At 42.6% G+C, this 16859-nt stretch overlaps 2 protein-coding genes across 2 annotated transcripts in view; both read left to right on the top strand.

The window, feature by feature from the left end:
- LOC111978116 (uncharacterized) overlaps positions 1 to 12800 on the top strand; it is a 104833-nt gene extending 92033 nt beyond the window's left edge. Inside the window, 1 exon segment of the mRNA XM_070448188.1 lies at positions 8354 to 12800. Coding sequence (XP_070304289.1) covers positions 8354 to 8467 — 114 coding nt within the window. The 3' untranslated portion in view covers positions 8468 to 12800.
- Positions 12801 to 13993: 1193 nt separating this feature from the next.
- Positions 13994 to 16859, top strand: part of LOC111977605 (actin filament-associated protein 1-like) — a 127110-nt gene continuing 124244 nt past the window's right edge. Inside the window, exon 1 of the mRNA XM_070448187.1 lies at positions 13994 to 14110. Within this exon, the coding sequence (XP_070304288.1) occupies positions 14092 to 14110 (19 nt within the window). The 5' untranslated portion in view covers positions 13994 to 14091. The remainder of the gene's footprint in view (positions 14111 to 16859) is intronic.

Below are 16859 nucleotides of genomic sequence, written 5' to 3'. Positions count from 1 at the left end.
TGCTTTAGGTATTTGTGGGAAATTGTCTATGTAGAACGTTTGTAGCCTGTATGTATGTGCACAACGTTTGTAGCTTCACGGTCGTTTTGTTGTTTGTTAGTTTGTATAGTGTTTTGTTCGTGTTCATCTTCGTGGTGTTAATAAAAGGAAGATGGCTTATTTTCCAAATGCTGCGTTTTGGTCCGTCTCTCAACCCACACGATCGTACAGAATTTCCCACCAAAGACCAAGCAGCGTGTGAAACGCAGACAGGACCCACCTACACAGGATTTCTGGAGATGGAGGACGAATTGGATGGAAAGGGACCTTGGCTCAACCTGATATGAGGAGGCAGCACGGAGGCAAGGCTGGAAGCCCCGTGAGTACTACCCACAAAATTTCTTGGGGGGGCTAGGAGGTAGGGGCCAAGGCAGGTAGGAGACCTGCGCCCCACTTCCAGGCTAACCGTGGGAGAGCGGAGTACGGGCAGACACCTGTACGCAGTAGAGCGCACGTGTCTCCTGTACGTGTGCATAGCCCATGCGGTATTCCACCTCCCGCACTGGTAGGCTAGATTGAGCATTGACAAGTGCCATGAAGCCGCTCTACCTATCTGCCACCAGTACCATCTTCCTCGGCCGGCTTACATGGCACCACCTTACGCATGGTGTCCCCGTTCGCCTACATAGCCCGGGCGTATTCCCCTTGTCACGCCCTGGCCTTAGTATTCTTTGTTTTCTTTATTATTTTAGTTAGGTCAGGGTGTGACATGGGGTTAGGTTTGTGTTTTTGTATTGTCTTGGGTGGTTTGGAGTGTCTAGGGGGATTTGTTAGAGTGTATGGGTTTGTGTTGAGTGGATGTGTCTAGAATAGTCTATGGTTTAGTGTATGTGTCTAGTATAGTCTATGGTTGAGGGTAGGTGTTTAGAAAAGTCTATGGCTGCCTGATTTGGTTCTCAATCAGAGACAGCTGGTCATAGTTGTCTCTGATTGGGAGCCATATTTAAGGGAGCCATAGGCTTTAGGTATTTGTGGGAAATTGTCTATGTAGAACGTTTGTAGCCTGTATGTATGTGCACAACGTTTGTAGCTTCACGGTCGTTTTGTTGTTTTGTTAGTTTGTATAGTGTTTTGTGTCGTGTTCATCTTCGTGGTGTTAATAAAAGGAAGATGGCTTATTTTCCAAATGCTGCGTTTTGGTCCGTCTCTCAACCACACGATCGTGACAGTTACGTCTTTCTTCCTGGGATGAAGGAGAGCACCAAAACGCAGCGCGGCTAGTGTTCAACATGTTTAATAAAGAGAATAACGTGAACACTACAAGCAACAAAACAATAAATGTGAAAACCGAAAACAGTCCTATCTGGTGCAGAACACAAAGACAGAAAACAACCACCCACAAACCCCAACACAAAACAAGCCACCTAAATATGGTTCCCAATCAGAGACAATGACAAACACCTGCCTCTGAGAACCATATTAGGCATACATAGAAATGGACAAACTAGACACACAACATAGAATGCCCACCCAGCTCACGTCCTGACCAACACTAAAACAAGTAAAACACACAATAACTGGTCAGAACGTGACAGTAGGTCTATATTTGGACCAGAGGATAGCTAAGCATTATAAGCATATGTTGGGCATCATATAGCACTTATCTCCAATATATTTCAAAAGAAATGTAAATACATATTTCCAGTTTTTTTCATGCATCGGTCAAAACTGAAGTCACATTGTCAAAATTCTTCACACAGTCAGCGAAACAGAAGTGTATGTGGACCAAACTGTGAATCATTTTTTCATTGCTTTCACACACAATGCATCCAACGACAACATTCTCCGAAATCATGAACTTTTTTCTCATTCATACTCCACCACCTGTAAAAACTATATATTTGCAGCATGTTTTCAAATGCTAACACACTGTTTCCAAAACGTGCATTTCTGCAGTTACCAACATAGAAAACAGAATATTATCAGAGGCGCAGGAAATTACCATCGTTGACATGGTAATTGGCAACAATGCAATAAAACTGAGGGAAATTCGGGACAGAGTGCGGGGGGACAACATCACTGTTGGGAATGTGAAACGGGTAAGATCAACGACAGACAACATCACTGTTGGGAATGTGAATATGGTCAGATCAACGACAGACAACATCACTGTTGGGACTGTGAATATGGTCAGATCNCAGATCAACGACAGACAACATCACTGTTGGGAATGTGAATATGGTCAGATCAACGACAGACAACATCACTGTTGGGAATGTGAATATGGTCAGATTAACTGTTGCCAGAGTCATAGAGAAACATAAGATAAGGATGAAGCAGAAACGGTGTGAAAGAACTCCGGTATCAATATGTCCAGGTAAGATGTCTGTTCAATAACCAAACAGGGTACATACACAGCTATGCATAATGTAAAGTACTGTAAAACTGTGGATTTACTGTATTTTAGAGAGTAGTGGAGATGGAAGCCAGGCAAACTGTGCATACATTCATCTTTGTGGATAAAGCTGGATTCAACCTGGCAAAAACACGCCGCAGGGCAAGAAATGTGATTGGACAGAGAGCAACCGTGGATGTCCCAGGCCAGAGAGGAGTTAACATCACAATGTGCTGCACTGTCCAACGACGGTTTGCTGTTACACAAACCACTCATTGGCCCCTACAATACAGAGAGGCTCAGTTATTTTCTTGATGAGCTGCATAATCGACTTGTGCCAGCGGAGGAGAGAGGGGCAAGAAACTCCCCTACCTTCGTTGTTGTGTGGGATAATGTGACATTCCACCACTCTGCTGCAGTCACAGACTGGTTTGCTGCACATCCCAGGATGTCAGTACTATTCCTGCCTCCATACTCCCCCTTCCTAAACCCCATAGAGGAGTTTTTCTCTGCTTGGAGGTGGAAGGTTTATGACCACCATCCACATGACCAGATGTCCGTACTGGATGCCATGAATGCGGGGTGTGGAGACACTTCTCCTGAAGACTGCCAGGGTGTATAGGCACTTCTCCTGATGACTGCCAGGGTGTGGAGACACTTCTCCTGTAGACTGCCAGGGTGTGGAGACACTTCTCCTGAAGACTGCCAGGGTGTGGGGACACTTCTCCTGTAGACTGCCAGGGTGTGGAGACACTTCTCCTGAAGGACGTGCCCACGTCGGTGCCCTTCGCTGTGGAGACACTTCTCCTGAAGACTGCCAGGGTGTGCAGACACTTCTCCTGAAGACTGCCAGGGTGTGGAGACACTTCTCCTGAGACTGCCAGGGACCTGTAGAGACACTTCTCCATGAAGACTGCCAGGATGTAGAGACACTTCTCCTGAAGACTGCAGGTGTGGGAGACCACTTCTCCTGAAGACTGCCAGGGTGTGGAGACACTTCTCCTGAAGACTGCCAGGGTGTGGAGACACTTCTCCTGAAGATCTGCCAGGGGTGGGACACTTCTCCGAGACTGCAGGGTGTGAGACACTTCTCCTGAAGACTGCCACGGGTTGTAGAGACACTTCTCCTGAAGACTGCCAGGGTGTGGGACACTCTCCCTGAAGACTGCCAGGGTGTGGAGACACTTCTCCTGAAGACTGCCAGGGTGTGGAGACACTTCTCCTGAAGACTGCCAGGGTGTGGAGACACTTCTCCTGAAGACTGCCAGGGTGATGGAGACATTCCTCGCTGATGACTGCCAGGCGTGTGGAGACACTTCTCCTGAAGACTGCCAGGGTGTTAGGAGGGAACACTTCTCTCCTGAAGACTGCCGGGGTAGAGACACTTCTCCTGAAGACTGCCAGGGTGTAGAGACACTTCTCCTGAAGACTGCCAGGGTGTGGAGACACTTCTCCTGAAGACTGCCAGGGTGTGGAGACACTTCTCCTGAAGACCACCAGGGTTGGACTAGACATTCCAGAATATACTTTCCAAGATGCATCACCAGAGAAGACACAAGATGTGATGTTGATGAGAACTTGTGGCCAAATGGAGGAGAGAGGGAGAACTAGAACCCTCACAGTACTGTACAGTATGAGTGATTATATTATACATGTTGATGATAACTAGAACCTTCACAGTACTGTACAGTATGAGTGATTATATTATACATGTTGATGATAACTAGAACCCTCACAGTACTGTACAGTATGAGTGTTATACTATACATGTTGATGATAACTAGAACTCTCACAGTACTGTACAGTATGAGTGTTATACTATACATGTTGTTGACGGTTTTTTAATATTATTATTCCAGCCCTGGAATTTCAGTTAAAAAATGTAACTTTTTATTTGTCACAAGTAAATTACTATATGCAAAGATATAGAAAAAATAAAGTATTTTGAAGCAAATTGCTGCATTTTTGATTCATTCTTGTTACATCTACTTTAGTACAGTCAATAAAGTGAAAAGGTGTTCTTATTCTATAATGAAATACTGATTTATGTGAAAAATCATTCACGCTTCAAATAGAAAAGTTCCTAATTGATGTAATGCTCCCCGTTGTCAGTGTGTTTGAGGTCAGTGTGTTATGAGTGACAACGTATGCTTTCTGAGTGAGAACTGTTGCCAGTGTTATGGTCGATCGAGCTTATTTTGAGACATGTATGAAGTGTTTTGGTGGTTTGAGCGAGTTTTGGAGGTAAGATTAACTGTTTGGCCAAGATGCATGTTGGTAATGCAGACTGTGTGAAGAGTTTTGAAAATGGGGCTTCAGTAGTGACCGATGCTTGTTAGCAATTGAAAAAAACTGTAAACACTAAATAATAATCACAAAAGCAGGTTGTAAATACATGTTAAGAGGATGAAGCTCCTAGTAGGCCCAGTCCTTCAGTCTTAGGTGTTAGGGTTAGGGAGAAATGCTAACCCTCCAGATCAAGCCCTCTGTCCCTCTGTGCTCACCCCAGACAGAGTGTGTCCAAGTCAGGCCCCAGCTCTGCTCTGCTCCTCTGGGGGAAGGAGTGGGTGTGGTGGTGAGGGAACCATGTTCATGGCCAAAACCACAACAGTGCTTTCTCTCTCTCTCCTCTGTGTGGTGTGTGTGTGTGTGTGTGTGTGAGTGTGTGTGTTGGTGTGTGTTGGTGTGGTGTGTGTGTGTTGTGATGGGTGTTGTGTGTGTGTGTGTGTGTGTGTGTGTGTGGTGTGTGTGTGTGTGTGTGTGTGTGTGTGTGTGTGGATTTCATCAAAGGATCCATCAACACCACAGTGATATAAAGTACTACTTAAGTCATATTTGGGTTTTATCTGTACTTTACTGTACTATTTATATTTTTGACAAATTATTACCTTTACTTCACTTTTTACTCCATACATTTTCTCTGACTCACGTCCGACCATAGAAAGCCTTTATTTTCTATGGTAGAGTAGGTCAGGGCGTGACTAGGGGTTTGTCTAGTTTATATTTTCTATGTGGGTTTCTAGGTTGTTTTTTCTATGTTGGTGCTTGGTATGATATCCCAATTAGAGGCAGCTGGTATCGTTGTCTCTAATTGGGGATCATACTTAAGTAGCATTTTTTCCAGCTGAGGGTTTATGGGATATTGTTTGTATTTGAGTACGTGTATGTTAGCACTGCTGTAGTCGTTGTTCATTATTATTTTGTTAAGTTTCACTATTAAGAATGATGTGGAACTCAACATTCGCTGCGCTGCGTCCGACATTCATTCTAACGAATGTGATGCCTGACACGCCGAAAGTACTCGCTACAATTGAAATGCTTAGCAGGCAGGAAAATTGCTCCAGTCACCTGCATTATCAAGAGAACATTACCTAGTCATCCCTACTGCCTCTGATCTGGTGGCTCACTAAACACAACATGCTTTGTTTGTTAAATGATGTCTGAGTGTTGGAGTGTGCCCCACTGGCTATCTGCAAATAAATACAAACACAAGACAGTGTGCTGTCTGGTTTGCTTGACTTTTACTGCACTGGGCCTAAATAGGTTCACACAGAGTGTTTCTTGGTAGAATTAAACAAATCTACTTTGAAACAAAAGTATATAACCTCACACCACATGGTTATGGGCTTAAAAAAAGAGAGTACCATGTCAGATATAGAGTTGAAAAATATGAATATCTTATCCACCCATGAGGCCAGTAGGTCATTTGACTGCAGGATAGGGCTCCTATAAGGTATTTGAAAAATATTTATAGCGTTCACTTTTAAGTGGTATTTTACTGGGTGACTTCACTTTTATTTGTGTCGTTTTCCACTTACGGTATCTTTATGACGATTGGTTACTTTTTCACCACCGCAAACGCATTTGTGTGTCATAATAGTGGTCTCTGATTGGTGGTCATCATTTGGTGTGTCATAATAGTGTCTCTGATTGGTGGTCATCATAATGGTCTCTGATTGGTGGTCATCAGTTGGTGTGTCATAATATGGTCTCTAATTTGTCCTGGCGTGCGCTGGGGCCTAATGTGGTCATCATTTTGATGTGTCATCATAGTGGTCTCTGATTGGTGGTCATCATTTGGTGTGTCATAATAGTGGTCTCTGATTGGTGGTCATCATTTGGTGTGTCATCATAGTGGTCTCTGACTAGCAGTCAGACTCACTCAGGTGGAACAAACTTAAACTTGCACCTTTTTTGTCAAAACAGAAAGGTGTCATAATATATTTTAAAAGTAATCCAAGAAGTAATCATCTGGTTTTTCAAAAGTATCTGTAATCTGATTACAATATTTTTGTTGGTAATGTAGCTGACCAATTACTCCCCAATCGTGTGTGTGTGTGTGTGTGTGTGTGTGTGTGTGTGTGTGTGTGTGTGTGTGTGTGTGTGTGTGTGTGTGTGTTAGTCTGAGTTTGTAGGGGAGGGGATCCTCTTGCTAGAGGGGTTGAGTGAGTGGACCGCACTCAAGAGTGTATTTCACAAGAGATGGACTCTTAAACAGGCTGGTGTCAATAGAGAGTAGATGAGACACTGTGGTTAATACTGTAGCTACTGACACATATGTCAATTACGACTGTGTGTGCTGATAAAAGTGAACTCTGTATATTTGATAGTATCTCTCTCTCTCTGTGTCATACACTACCTGATCAAAAGTATGTGGTCACCTGCTCATCGAACATCTCATTCCAAAATCATGGGAATTAAATCGAGTTGGTCCCCCCTTTGCTGCTATAACAGCCTCCACTCTTCTGGGAAGGTTTCCACTAGATGTTGGAACATTGCTGCGGGGACTTTGTTCCATTCAGCCACAACAGCATTAGTGAGGTCGGGCACTCTTTACAGGCCAATTAAATTCTTCCACACTGATCTCAACAAACCATTTCTGTATGGACCTCGCTTTGTGCGCGGGGGCATTGTCATGCTGAAACAGGAAAGGGCCTTCCCCAAACTGTTGCCACAAAGTTGGAAGCACAGAATTGGCTAGAATGTCGTATGCTGTAGCATTAAGATTTCCCTTCACCGGAATTAAAGAGCCTGAACCATGAAAAACAGCCCCAGAACATTATTCATCCTCCACCAGACTTTACAGTAGGCACTATGCATTCAGGCAGGTAGTGTTCTCCTGGCATCCGCCAAACCCAAATTTGTCTGTCGGACTACCAGATGGTGAAGTGTGATTCATCACTCCAGAGAACGCGTTTCCACTGCTCCAGAGTCCAATGGCGGCGAGCTTTACACCACTCCAGCCGACGCTTGGCATTGCGCATGGAGTTAATGTGCTGACGTTGCTTCCAGAGGCAGTGTGGAACTCGGTAGTGAGTGTTGTAACCGAGGACAGATGATTTTTACGCACTACGCGCTTCAGCACTCGGCGGTCCCATTCTGTGAGCTTATGTGGCCTAACACTTCACAGCTGAGCCTTTGCTCCGAGACGTTTCCACTTCACAATAACAGCACTTACAGTTGACCGGGGGCAGCTCTAGCAGGGTAGAAATTTGACGAACTGACTTGTTGGAAAGGTGTCATCGTATTACGGTGCTGCGTTGAAAGTCCCTGAGCTCTTCAGTAAGGCCATTCTACTGCCAATGTTTGTCTATGGAGATTGCATGGCTGTGTGGTCGATGTTATACACCTGTCAGCAACGGGTGTGGCGGAAATAGCAGAATCCACTAATTTGAAGGGGTGTCCACATACTTTTGTATATATAGTGTATCTACAGATCTAGGATTGTAATTTTAAGGGGTGTCCACATAGTTTTGGCCATGTAGTGTATCTACAGATGTAAGATCGTAATTTGAAGGGGTGTCCACACAGTGTGTATTGCATGTAGTGTATCTACAGATGTAGCATCGTAATTTGAAGGGGTGTCCACATAGTTGTTGGCCATGTAGTGTCTTTCCACTCTGCTGCTTTCACAGATTCTCTCTGTCTTGTCATTCGAAAGAATATAAACAAATCTTGTTGTATGTGTGTTTCTTCCAGAGACACCTCTCCCCAGAGGACTTCCACCATGTGTTTGGGATGACCCTGAATCAGTTTGACCGCATGGCCCTGTGGAAGAAGAACGACATGAAAAAGAAGGCACGCCTTTTCTAAAGCCGAGCAGGAGAACGGGAGAAAAATAATGATAACATCTCCGGTCTACAACGTCTGTCCTGTCTGGAAGAAAGGAAGACAGAAGAAGAAGAAAAACATCTGAAATAATCTACATATGCACCGTTACAACTGAGAAACATCTCATCTCAGCCAGAATGAGGAGTGGTGGGGGTACTCAATGGAAATGGTTTCACAATGTCGCTGTAACCGACATCCAACGTTGAGGCGATGTTTGTCACCTATAGCTTTTGTATGCGAGTGGTCTGAATGTTACTGTGATCACCTTTAAGGGAGGTAAGGGAGATGCATTTACATGGTCCGTGACACCACTCCTCCTCCAAGCCTCTTCTCCTCTAATCCCTCTATGTGAGTTCTACATCCCGCTGTCCCTTAGCAGCTTTTCTAGAATTCATGTGCAGGCTTTTTTCTCTTTGTTTCTGTGTTTCTCACTGGTTTCATGTGTGTTCCTTTTACTGTGTTTGTCTCCACTAGGGACGGTTTAGTTCTTCCCTCTTTTATCGTTCCTTTCACTGTTTTTCTAAGGTCTCACTCTCTTGCTTCATCTTTCCTTATCTACCGTGTCTTGTTTAACGTCTCTCTCTCTTTCTCTTTCTCTCTCTTTTTCTCTCTCTCTCCTCTCTCTCTCTGCTCTCTCATCCCACCTCTCCTTACCTCTCATCTTACAATTTCTCACTCCATCTCCTTTTCTTTCCTTCATTTTCATTCCTTAACCTCCCTTTCCCCACTGTAGCCTGTTCTAGCCTCTAACCCACCACAGATTATAGTCTCATATCTGAACAACAGATGTATCATTTTACAGCAGTGGAGGGCATGGCTACTCATAACACTGCTGCATGACAAGGCCAAAGACAGGGATAGGAAACTACTACAGTTTGACGTCAGAAAACGTCAAAGCACCTTACTATATTTGTGTTTGTTTTCTCTTCATAAAAATGGAGAGAAATCTTAAGTAAAAATAAGAAAATATGTTTTAAGTTGGTAGTTTATTTGATAGCTGTGATTTGTTACAACAAGCCACTCGTAAATCAGTGAAGATAGGAGAGTTGAGGTTGGATCAGGGACAGCAGCAAGAATCATGGGTACCGGCTCTAGCATTGGCACCACTGACACCCATAGCAGATGTGTAGAGCATCAGGTTCTTTCAAGTCATGTTGTCAAACACCACATTGCCAGACACTTTTATGTACATGCCCTCCCATCAACAAAAAAAACATTATTTTTGTAAGCTATTTTTGACTTGTGGAATCATTGTCAGACGTTTTTTTATTAATGCTTTCAGATCATTTTCAGATGAGTTAAGACACTTATTATGCCACGCTTATCTGTTCGTTGTTACCACACTATCTAACACAGACCTGCAGCAGCACTGAAGCATAACGAGTTAAGTATTGCTTAATTAATTAATAATGAGCTCTATCTATACCTCTTTCTGTGATAGACAATTAACCCTTTCTATGTTTGTTCTTTATAACCCATTTGGCATCAACTGTCACATACATTGGCTTTGCTTCGTCTCCGGAAGCTCAACCAATCATTCAACTGTAAGCAGTATGTGACACATACTGTATATATTTGTCTCAGAGTTTGTTATGCAAGCCAAGGTATATGTTGCCCTTAGCACATGCATATGAGAGATTGAGGTCATCTACAATGGAAATGCATGAAAGTGTGTACTTGTTTTCTCGATGTTGTTGCTCATTTTGTTCTTTCATTTTGGTTCATTCTTTTACACACACAACACAACTTTTGTCCGATGAAAAGCCCAATTCAGCTGCTTTAATGTTCAAAATGTATTTATAGACATTTCAAGGGAGGATGTGGATGGTATCTTTAAATCTAATGGGGAGGTATAGTGGCAAAAATACAGTCAATCTGAATTCATATCAAATTTAATTTAGCTCCTTCTGTAAGTAAGACTAAATATAAGCTCATGTCTTCTGTCTGATTTCTAATGTCAATCTGCAATTAAAGTGCTTTATCGAAACAAAAGAAACCACCGCAAATTGAAGTGCTTGAGTGTGCCTCGTTGAATGTGAATGGCGATAAAGTTGCAAAATGCATTGTCTGAAATCTAGTGTCTGCTTTATCGAACTATGATTTATAAAGTTGAGTTTGGAAGAGTGATTTGTGTATGAATGCGTGTGTAGTTAAGTTGTACAGTTAGTTTAAATAAAATAATTAAAAAATAATTTAAAAAATGTATGCACGTATGACCGTACATCGATTGGATAAAAGTGTCAGCTAGATGGCATATTACAATGAATACAGTTCAAACCAGACTCTGATTGGTTAAGTCAAATGACCTTTGGGGCTTGTTGACCCTCTGGCAAAGTGGCTCACCGATACAACATTATTGTAACATTGAAAGAATGTTGATGTAACGTTATCAATGGTGAGGAGGGTTTTCCCACCATGGAGGGTTGTTGGGAAAGACTGTGTTTGTTGTCTTATTTGAACAGCTGTGGAAACCATAGTGTTCCCCGGAAGGCAGAAACTAAGGACCACATATCCAGCCAGGTCTGAGCTCCGAACCCTTAGATACAGATCTAGGATCGGATTTAATTCTCCAGATCCTAACCTTAACCATTAGGGGGAAATGCAAAACTGCCCGTAGATCAGTCAGTGTCTAGGGGCAAGTTCATTCTGTCTTGCTCGTAGGTCAGGCCAGATCAACAGAGCTCAGATAGACCAGATAGTTCAAGCTAGGCCAGATTGCACAACCAGAGCCCCTTTCATCATCTTTTTAGACAAACAGGCCTTCCACACAGCGTAAACAGCAGCGAGTCTCCCTCACATCTAGGTCAATATAGTGTTGGATTTATATACTATACAACTTTATAGTACAGGACATCAGAGCAAGCTGCCCATAGATGCAATCTGATTTATTGTTGTTCTGCCTTTAATATAGAGACATAATAAGACTTAACATCTTGTCAATGAGTGACTACCCATGTTTTTGCTTGTTTGATTGTAATAAAAGGTATTTATGAATACCGTTCTGTATACAGGTGTACCCATTGCGCCACAACAGTCACAGAAAAGTGCCGTAGGCTACTTTTTGTTGTTGTAGAATATCCCTTTATAATATTGCATTGACCCAAATGTTATGGAATGATTAGTCTTTATCAAATAGGATTTGATTCCTTCTTTTAAGTTAACGGCTCGGCTTAACGCAAAGCCTCCTCTCTCCAAGCGCACAATTAGAATGAGGCTGGCGTTGCTGTTTTGCAATATGAAGAATATGTTCAAATGAATTTGGTTCTGTCATCTTTTGTTTTGCATTCTCTGTGTAAACCTTTAAGATCCTACTAAATAAGTATTCTAATTCCTAATTATATGATGTGGACATACAAAGAACTGTGTAACCAATGGATACCATATGCTGTGATTTTATGTACACTGAACAAAAATATAAACGCAACATGCAACGATTTCTAAGATTTTACTGAGTTACAGGTCATATAATGAAATCAGTCAATTGAAATAAATTCATTAGGTCCTAATCTATTAATTTCACATGACTGGGCAATGGTGCAGCCATGGGTGGGCCCGGGAGGGCATAGGCCCACCCTCTTGGGAGACACGCCCACCCACTGGGGAGCCAGGCCCAGCCAATCAGAATTAGTTTTTCCCCCACAAAAGGGCTTTATTAACAACGGAAATACTCCTCAGCACCCCGTCAGAGGATCACGCAGATAAAGAAGCTGGATGTGGAGGTCCTGGGGTGGTGTGGTTACATGTGGGCTGCGGTTTTGAGGCCGGTTGGACGTACTGCCAAATTCTCTAAAAGGACGTTGGTAGAGAAATGAACATTCAACAACTCTGGAAATTGCTGCCAATTGCACACTCCCTCAAAACTGTGTTGTGACATCTGTGTTGTGTGACAAAACTGCACATTTTAGAGTGGACTTTTATTGTCCCCAGCACAAGGTGCACCTGTGTAATGATCATGCTGTTTTATCAGCTTCTTGATTTTCCACACGTGTCAGGTGGATGGATGATCTTGGCAAAGGAGAAATGCGCACTAACAAGGATGTAAACAAATTTGTGCTCAAATTTAGAGAGGGAAAAACATTTCTGCAATATTTTATTTCAGCTCATGAAACATGGGACCAACACTTTACATGTTGCGTTTACATTTTTGTTCAGTGTAGTTGTGGCTCAGTGGAGGACGATAAGAGGATGAAGAAATGGGTTGAAATTATATCTAAGCCTTTTGTTTAGCTTTTGTTTAGTTTTTTTCTTATTTTGCTTCACTGGTTTGCAAGAAATACTGATGTCCATCTTTAAATAAATGTTTCATTCAGTACCATTTCTTTTGACATGTTCTGTGTTTTTATGGTAACTTAAAGTCTCAGTGCAATCAGTCAAAAACGTGATTTTCCTGTTCTTTATGTATATTTTCATACTATGAGCTTGGAATAATACTGTAAAATTGTGAAAATAATGATCATGTCGTTTTAGTGTAAGAGCTGTATGAAAAGTCCGTCTGAAATGTCTGCCTGTTTTGGTGGGATGGAATTTTGGCCTCCCTGGTGATGTCATCAGGCGATTAAATTAGTTAATAGACCAATAAGAAAGAGAGTTCCAAACTTCTCTGCCAATAATGGCTAGTTATCAGTGTTCCCCTACCTACTCAGACCACTCCCAGACAGTCCTAGCTAAATTATTGCTTGAGAAATTACTCTTTGCTAAGAAGCTTTTTTTTAGCAATTATTATGGAAAACAATCACATTAAGGTACTTAATTGTTACCCATAAATTATTTGATATTGAGATAAAAACGGCTGCATTGGAATGTCAGAATGCTGACTGTTTGGATGGTTGTCTGAGCTGTCACTGAAATCTATTTTGTGTTGTTCTCAGACAAACTAATGTGTCACAGTAGTATCAATTGAGAGTAGCTAAGTTTTTACGTGACAGTCTACTCTTCAGTATGGTGTGAGGAAACTAGTTATTCCAGACAAGGATACAACATCCTTATTGGTTGATACCCGTTTAGTCTGTCTCAAAACTGAATTAGAACAGGACATTAGAAGTAGGTCTTGTAAACAAATATTTAATTTGATCTCAAGTTTTCTAATTTGTTGCGCTGGTACACGTCTGTCCGGGACGGAGAGTCTTGCTACTGAATCATTTTCCTACGAAGTGAATACATTATGTTGAAACAGGTGCTGATGAGAGGGAGTGAATCATTCAATGAATCATTGTTGTCATTTGATTCATAATGGTTTCATATGGCCTGCCGAGTAAACCAGACAGTAGGTTGAGAATACGTCCATTCTGTATTACTACTGTACCTTGATGTTGATAGTTGTCCGCGTTCTCAAAGGCACTAACTAGTATAGATATTTAAAAATAAATGACCAAAGACCCCTTCTATTATTCGCTGTGATTGGGCAAGCCCATGTAAGCTACGACTGTGATTGGCTACTATCTGTGTCCATCTCGTCTCCTATGTTTCTTGACAGCTAGAATCGGCGTCTGTCCCATCACACACGGAAAGGAAACAAGGAGCGCTTGGAGGAGAGGCGCGGACGTGCTTTTCTATTGTCACGGGGAAGAACACAGGAGAAGTACACACCCAGGAGTTATCTAGGCGACATGGACAAAAACGGGAAAGGTACGAATTTTTGGTTTACGTCTGGTATACTACTTTAAGTCATTGTTATACTACTCTTGCACTTTGTTGTAAGAAATTGTGCATTGTTTTTAGACGACAACGAGCAGGCTTGTAACAATGTACGTTACTGGTATTTATCGATACAGTAGCATGCTATCACCTTGACGGGTGTAGCATTTTTTTATTTGAGGAAAATAAAGGGTGTTGTTTAATTGTCAAATGTATTATCACAACAATTGTCCTTATGTCCAAATATTTTCACTTTAGCTGAGTTCCATGGAGTGGTTATGTGCCAAATATTGTTTCATGCGAATGTGTTTGTTCAAAGTATCAATGCAACAATCAATCAACAAGGTTGCTACAGAGGGATGGAAAGGCACAACACAAAGGACCACGAGGTGTAGACCGACAGGGGGTCCTGTCTGTCTGTCTTCAGAGGAGCATGCAGCAGCATGATTAATTGATAGGCTAATGGACTCGAGGGCGATTGTTCTCACGACACCTCCCAGCCTCAACAGCAGTCTGGGACACAGTGGGTGTGTTTCTATAGAGTAGGGAACATTTGCTTTCTCCCCTCTTTCCTCTCATCAGAACTGACACAGGAATTAGATGGAAGCGAATTGTGCCGAGAAGCATCATCCATGTAGAATCATCCATTAAGCCTCATCCATGTAGAATCATCCATTAAGCATCATCCATTAAGCCTCATCCATGTAGAATCATCCATTAAGCCTCATCCATGTAGCATCATCCATGTAGAATCATCCATGTAGCATCATCCATGTAGCCTCATCCATGTAGCATCATTATTAAGCCTCATACTATTAAGCCTCATCTATAAGCCTCATCCATGTAGCCTCATCCATTAAGCCTCATCCATGTAGCATCATCCATGTAGCATCATCCATGTAGCCTCATCCATGTAGCATCATCTATTAAGCCTCATCTATTAAGCCTCATCCATGTAGCCTCATCCATGAGCCTCATCCATGTAGCATCATCCATTAAGCTTCATCCATGTAGAATCATCCATTATGCTTCATCCATGTAGCATCATCCATGTAGCATCATCCATGTAGCATCATCCATGTAGCATCATCCATTAAGCCTCATCTATTAAGCCTCATCTATTAAGCCTCATCCATGTAGCCTCATCCATTAAGCATCATCCATGTAGCATCATCCATTAAGCTTCATCCATGTAGCATCATCCTTTAAACGTCCCTGTATGTGTGTAGTAACCTACTACTGCTGTCTTGGTCAAGAGATCTTGGCTTTTAGGTAGTACACTTTCCCAGGGTCACAGGTGAGCTAGAGTCAAGGACAGGTGACCAGATGCAGCCTGGTCTGGAAGGGATGAACTGGCTCTGGTAACCTGCAACACCTGCTCCTGCTGCAGATTGGGACTAAAAGGAGGGGGGGGGGGGGGGGGGGGGGATGATCACGCAGCTTATTGATAGAACAAATTCAATTCATCATATCCAGTTGGGAACAGGGCGGGAAAAACTGTTGTGTTTGGATTAATCGGACTACGTGTTTAGGAAGGGACACGTTTGAAGGGATAAGCAATAACTGGAAATGGCACACACTTACCATTGACTTCAGCCATTCATAAATGTGCATATTAGATTAGTTTGGCCAATATAGTTTGGCCAATATAGCTTGGTTAATATAGCTTGGTTAATATAGCTTGGCTAATATAGGCAAGTCTAGCCCTACTTGGTCATTGGGCCTTTGACCTAGTCTCCATCTCTACCTTAGCTGACCTGTCTTGTTTTTTCACGAGGAACTTGTTGTGGTGGGGAAAGTATCCCTGGAAGCTTCACTTCTGCTTTTGTGTTTTATTTTTACCTCTTAACTGTGTGTTCCTGGGGCTGGGTATTTCCCCAGCTCTTCATGGAAGCCCAGCCAATCTGCCACAGTCAGTACAGACAGGCAGTCCCTGTAACAATGGACAATGGAAGGTAATCCTACTGTACACATCCTGCTAGCCCTTTAGCCGCAGTATTGGGCCAACACTGTTTGATTCGCAAAATGGCACCCTATTCCCTATGGGCTCTGGTCAAACGTAGTGCACTATATATAGGGAATAGGGCTCTGGTCAAAAGTAGTGCACTACATAGGGAATAGGTCTGTAGTATAAAGTAGTGCACTATATAGGGAATAGGGTGCCATTTGGAATACACACTGTGTTACAGAACCAGTGAGACGGGGGTCGAAGACGTGGACACACACACGTACTGTAGGTCCCCTGTGACAACTTTCTTGTCCCATGTCCAGATTGAAACACAATGAGTAGCAGCTATTAAGTGGCAGCGCCTCAGTGGTTCACTTCCCAAGGTGTGGCAGGTCACTTAGGTTAGAATAGGACCCCTACTGGTGAGGAGTGGTATGGTTTGGAGTTGAACCTGAGGTTAGACTTCTATCACCTGTCAATAGGTTGAACTAAGAATGTGGACAGTTTGAAACGAGGTAGTCTTAATGGTGTGGTAATGATACAGGTGGTAGTATTAATGTTGTGGTAATGATACAGGTAGGTGGTAGTATTAATGGTGTGGTAATGATACAGGTGGTAGTATTAATGTTGTGGTAATGATACAGGTAGGTGGTAGTCGTAATGGTGTGGTAATGATACAGGTAGGTGGTAGTCTTAATGGTGTGGTAATGATACAGGTAGGTGGTAGTATTAATGGTGTGGTAATGATACAGGTAGGTGGTAGTCTTAATGGTGTGGTGATGATACAGGCAG

Source organism: Salvelinus sp. IW2-2015, linkage group LG18, assembly GCF_002910315.2.
Source record: "Salvelinus sp. IW2-2015 linkage group LG18, ASM291031v2, whole genome shotgun sequence".
In the NCBI taxonomy this organism is placed as follows: domain Eukaryota; kingdom Metazoa; phylum Chordata; class Actinopteri; order Salmoniformes; family Salmonidae; genus Salvelinus; species Salvelinus sp. IW2-2015.
Note: the sequence above shows the minus strand (reverse complement) of the source record. Positions and strands in the feature narration are given on the sequence as shown.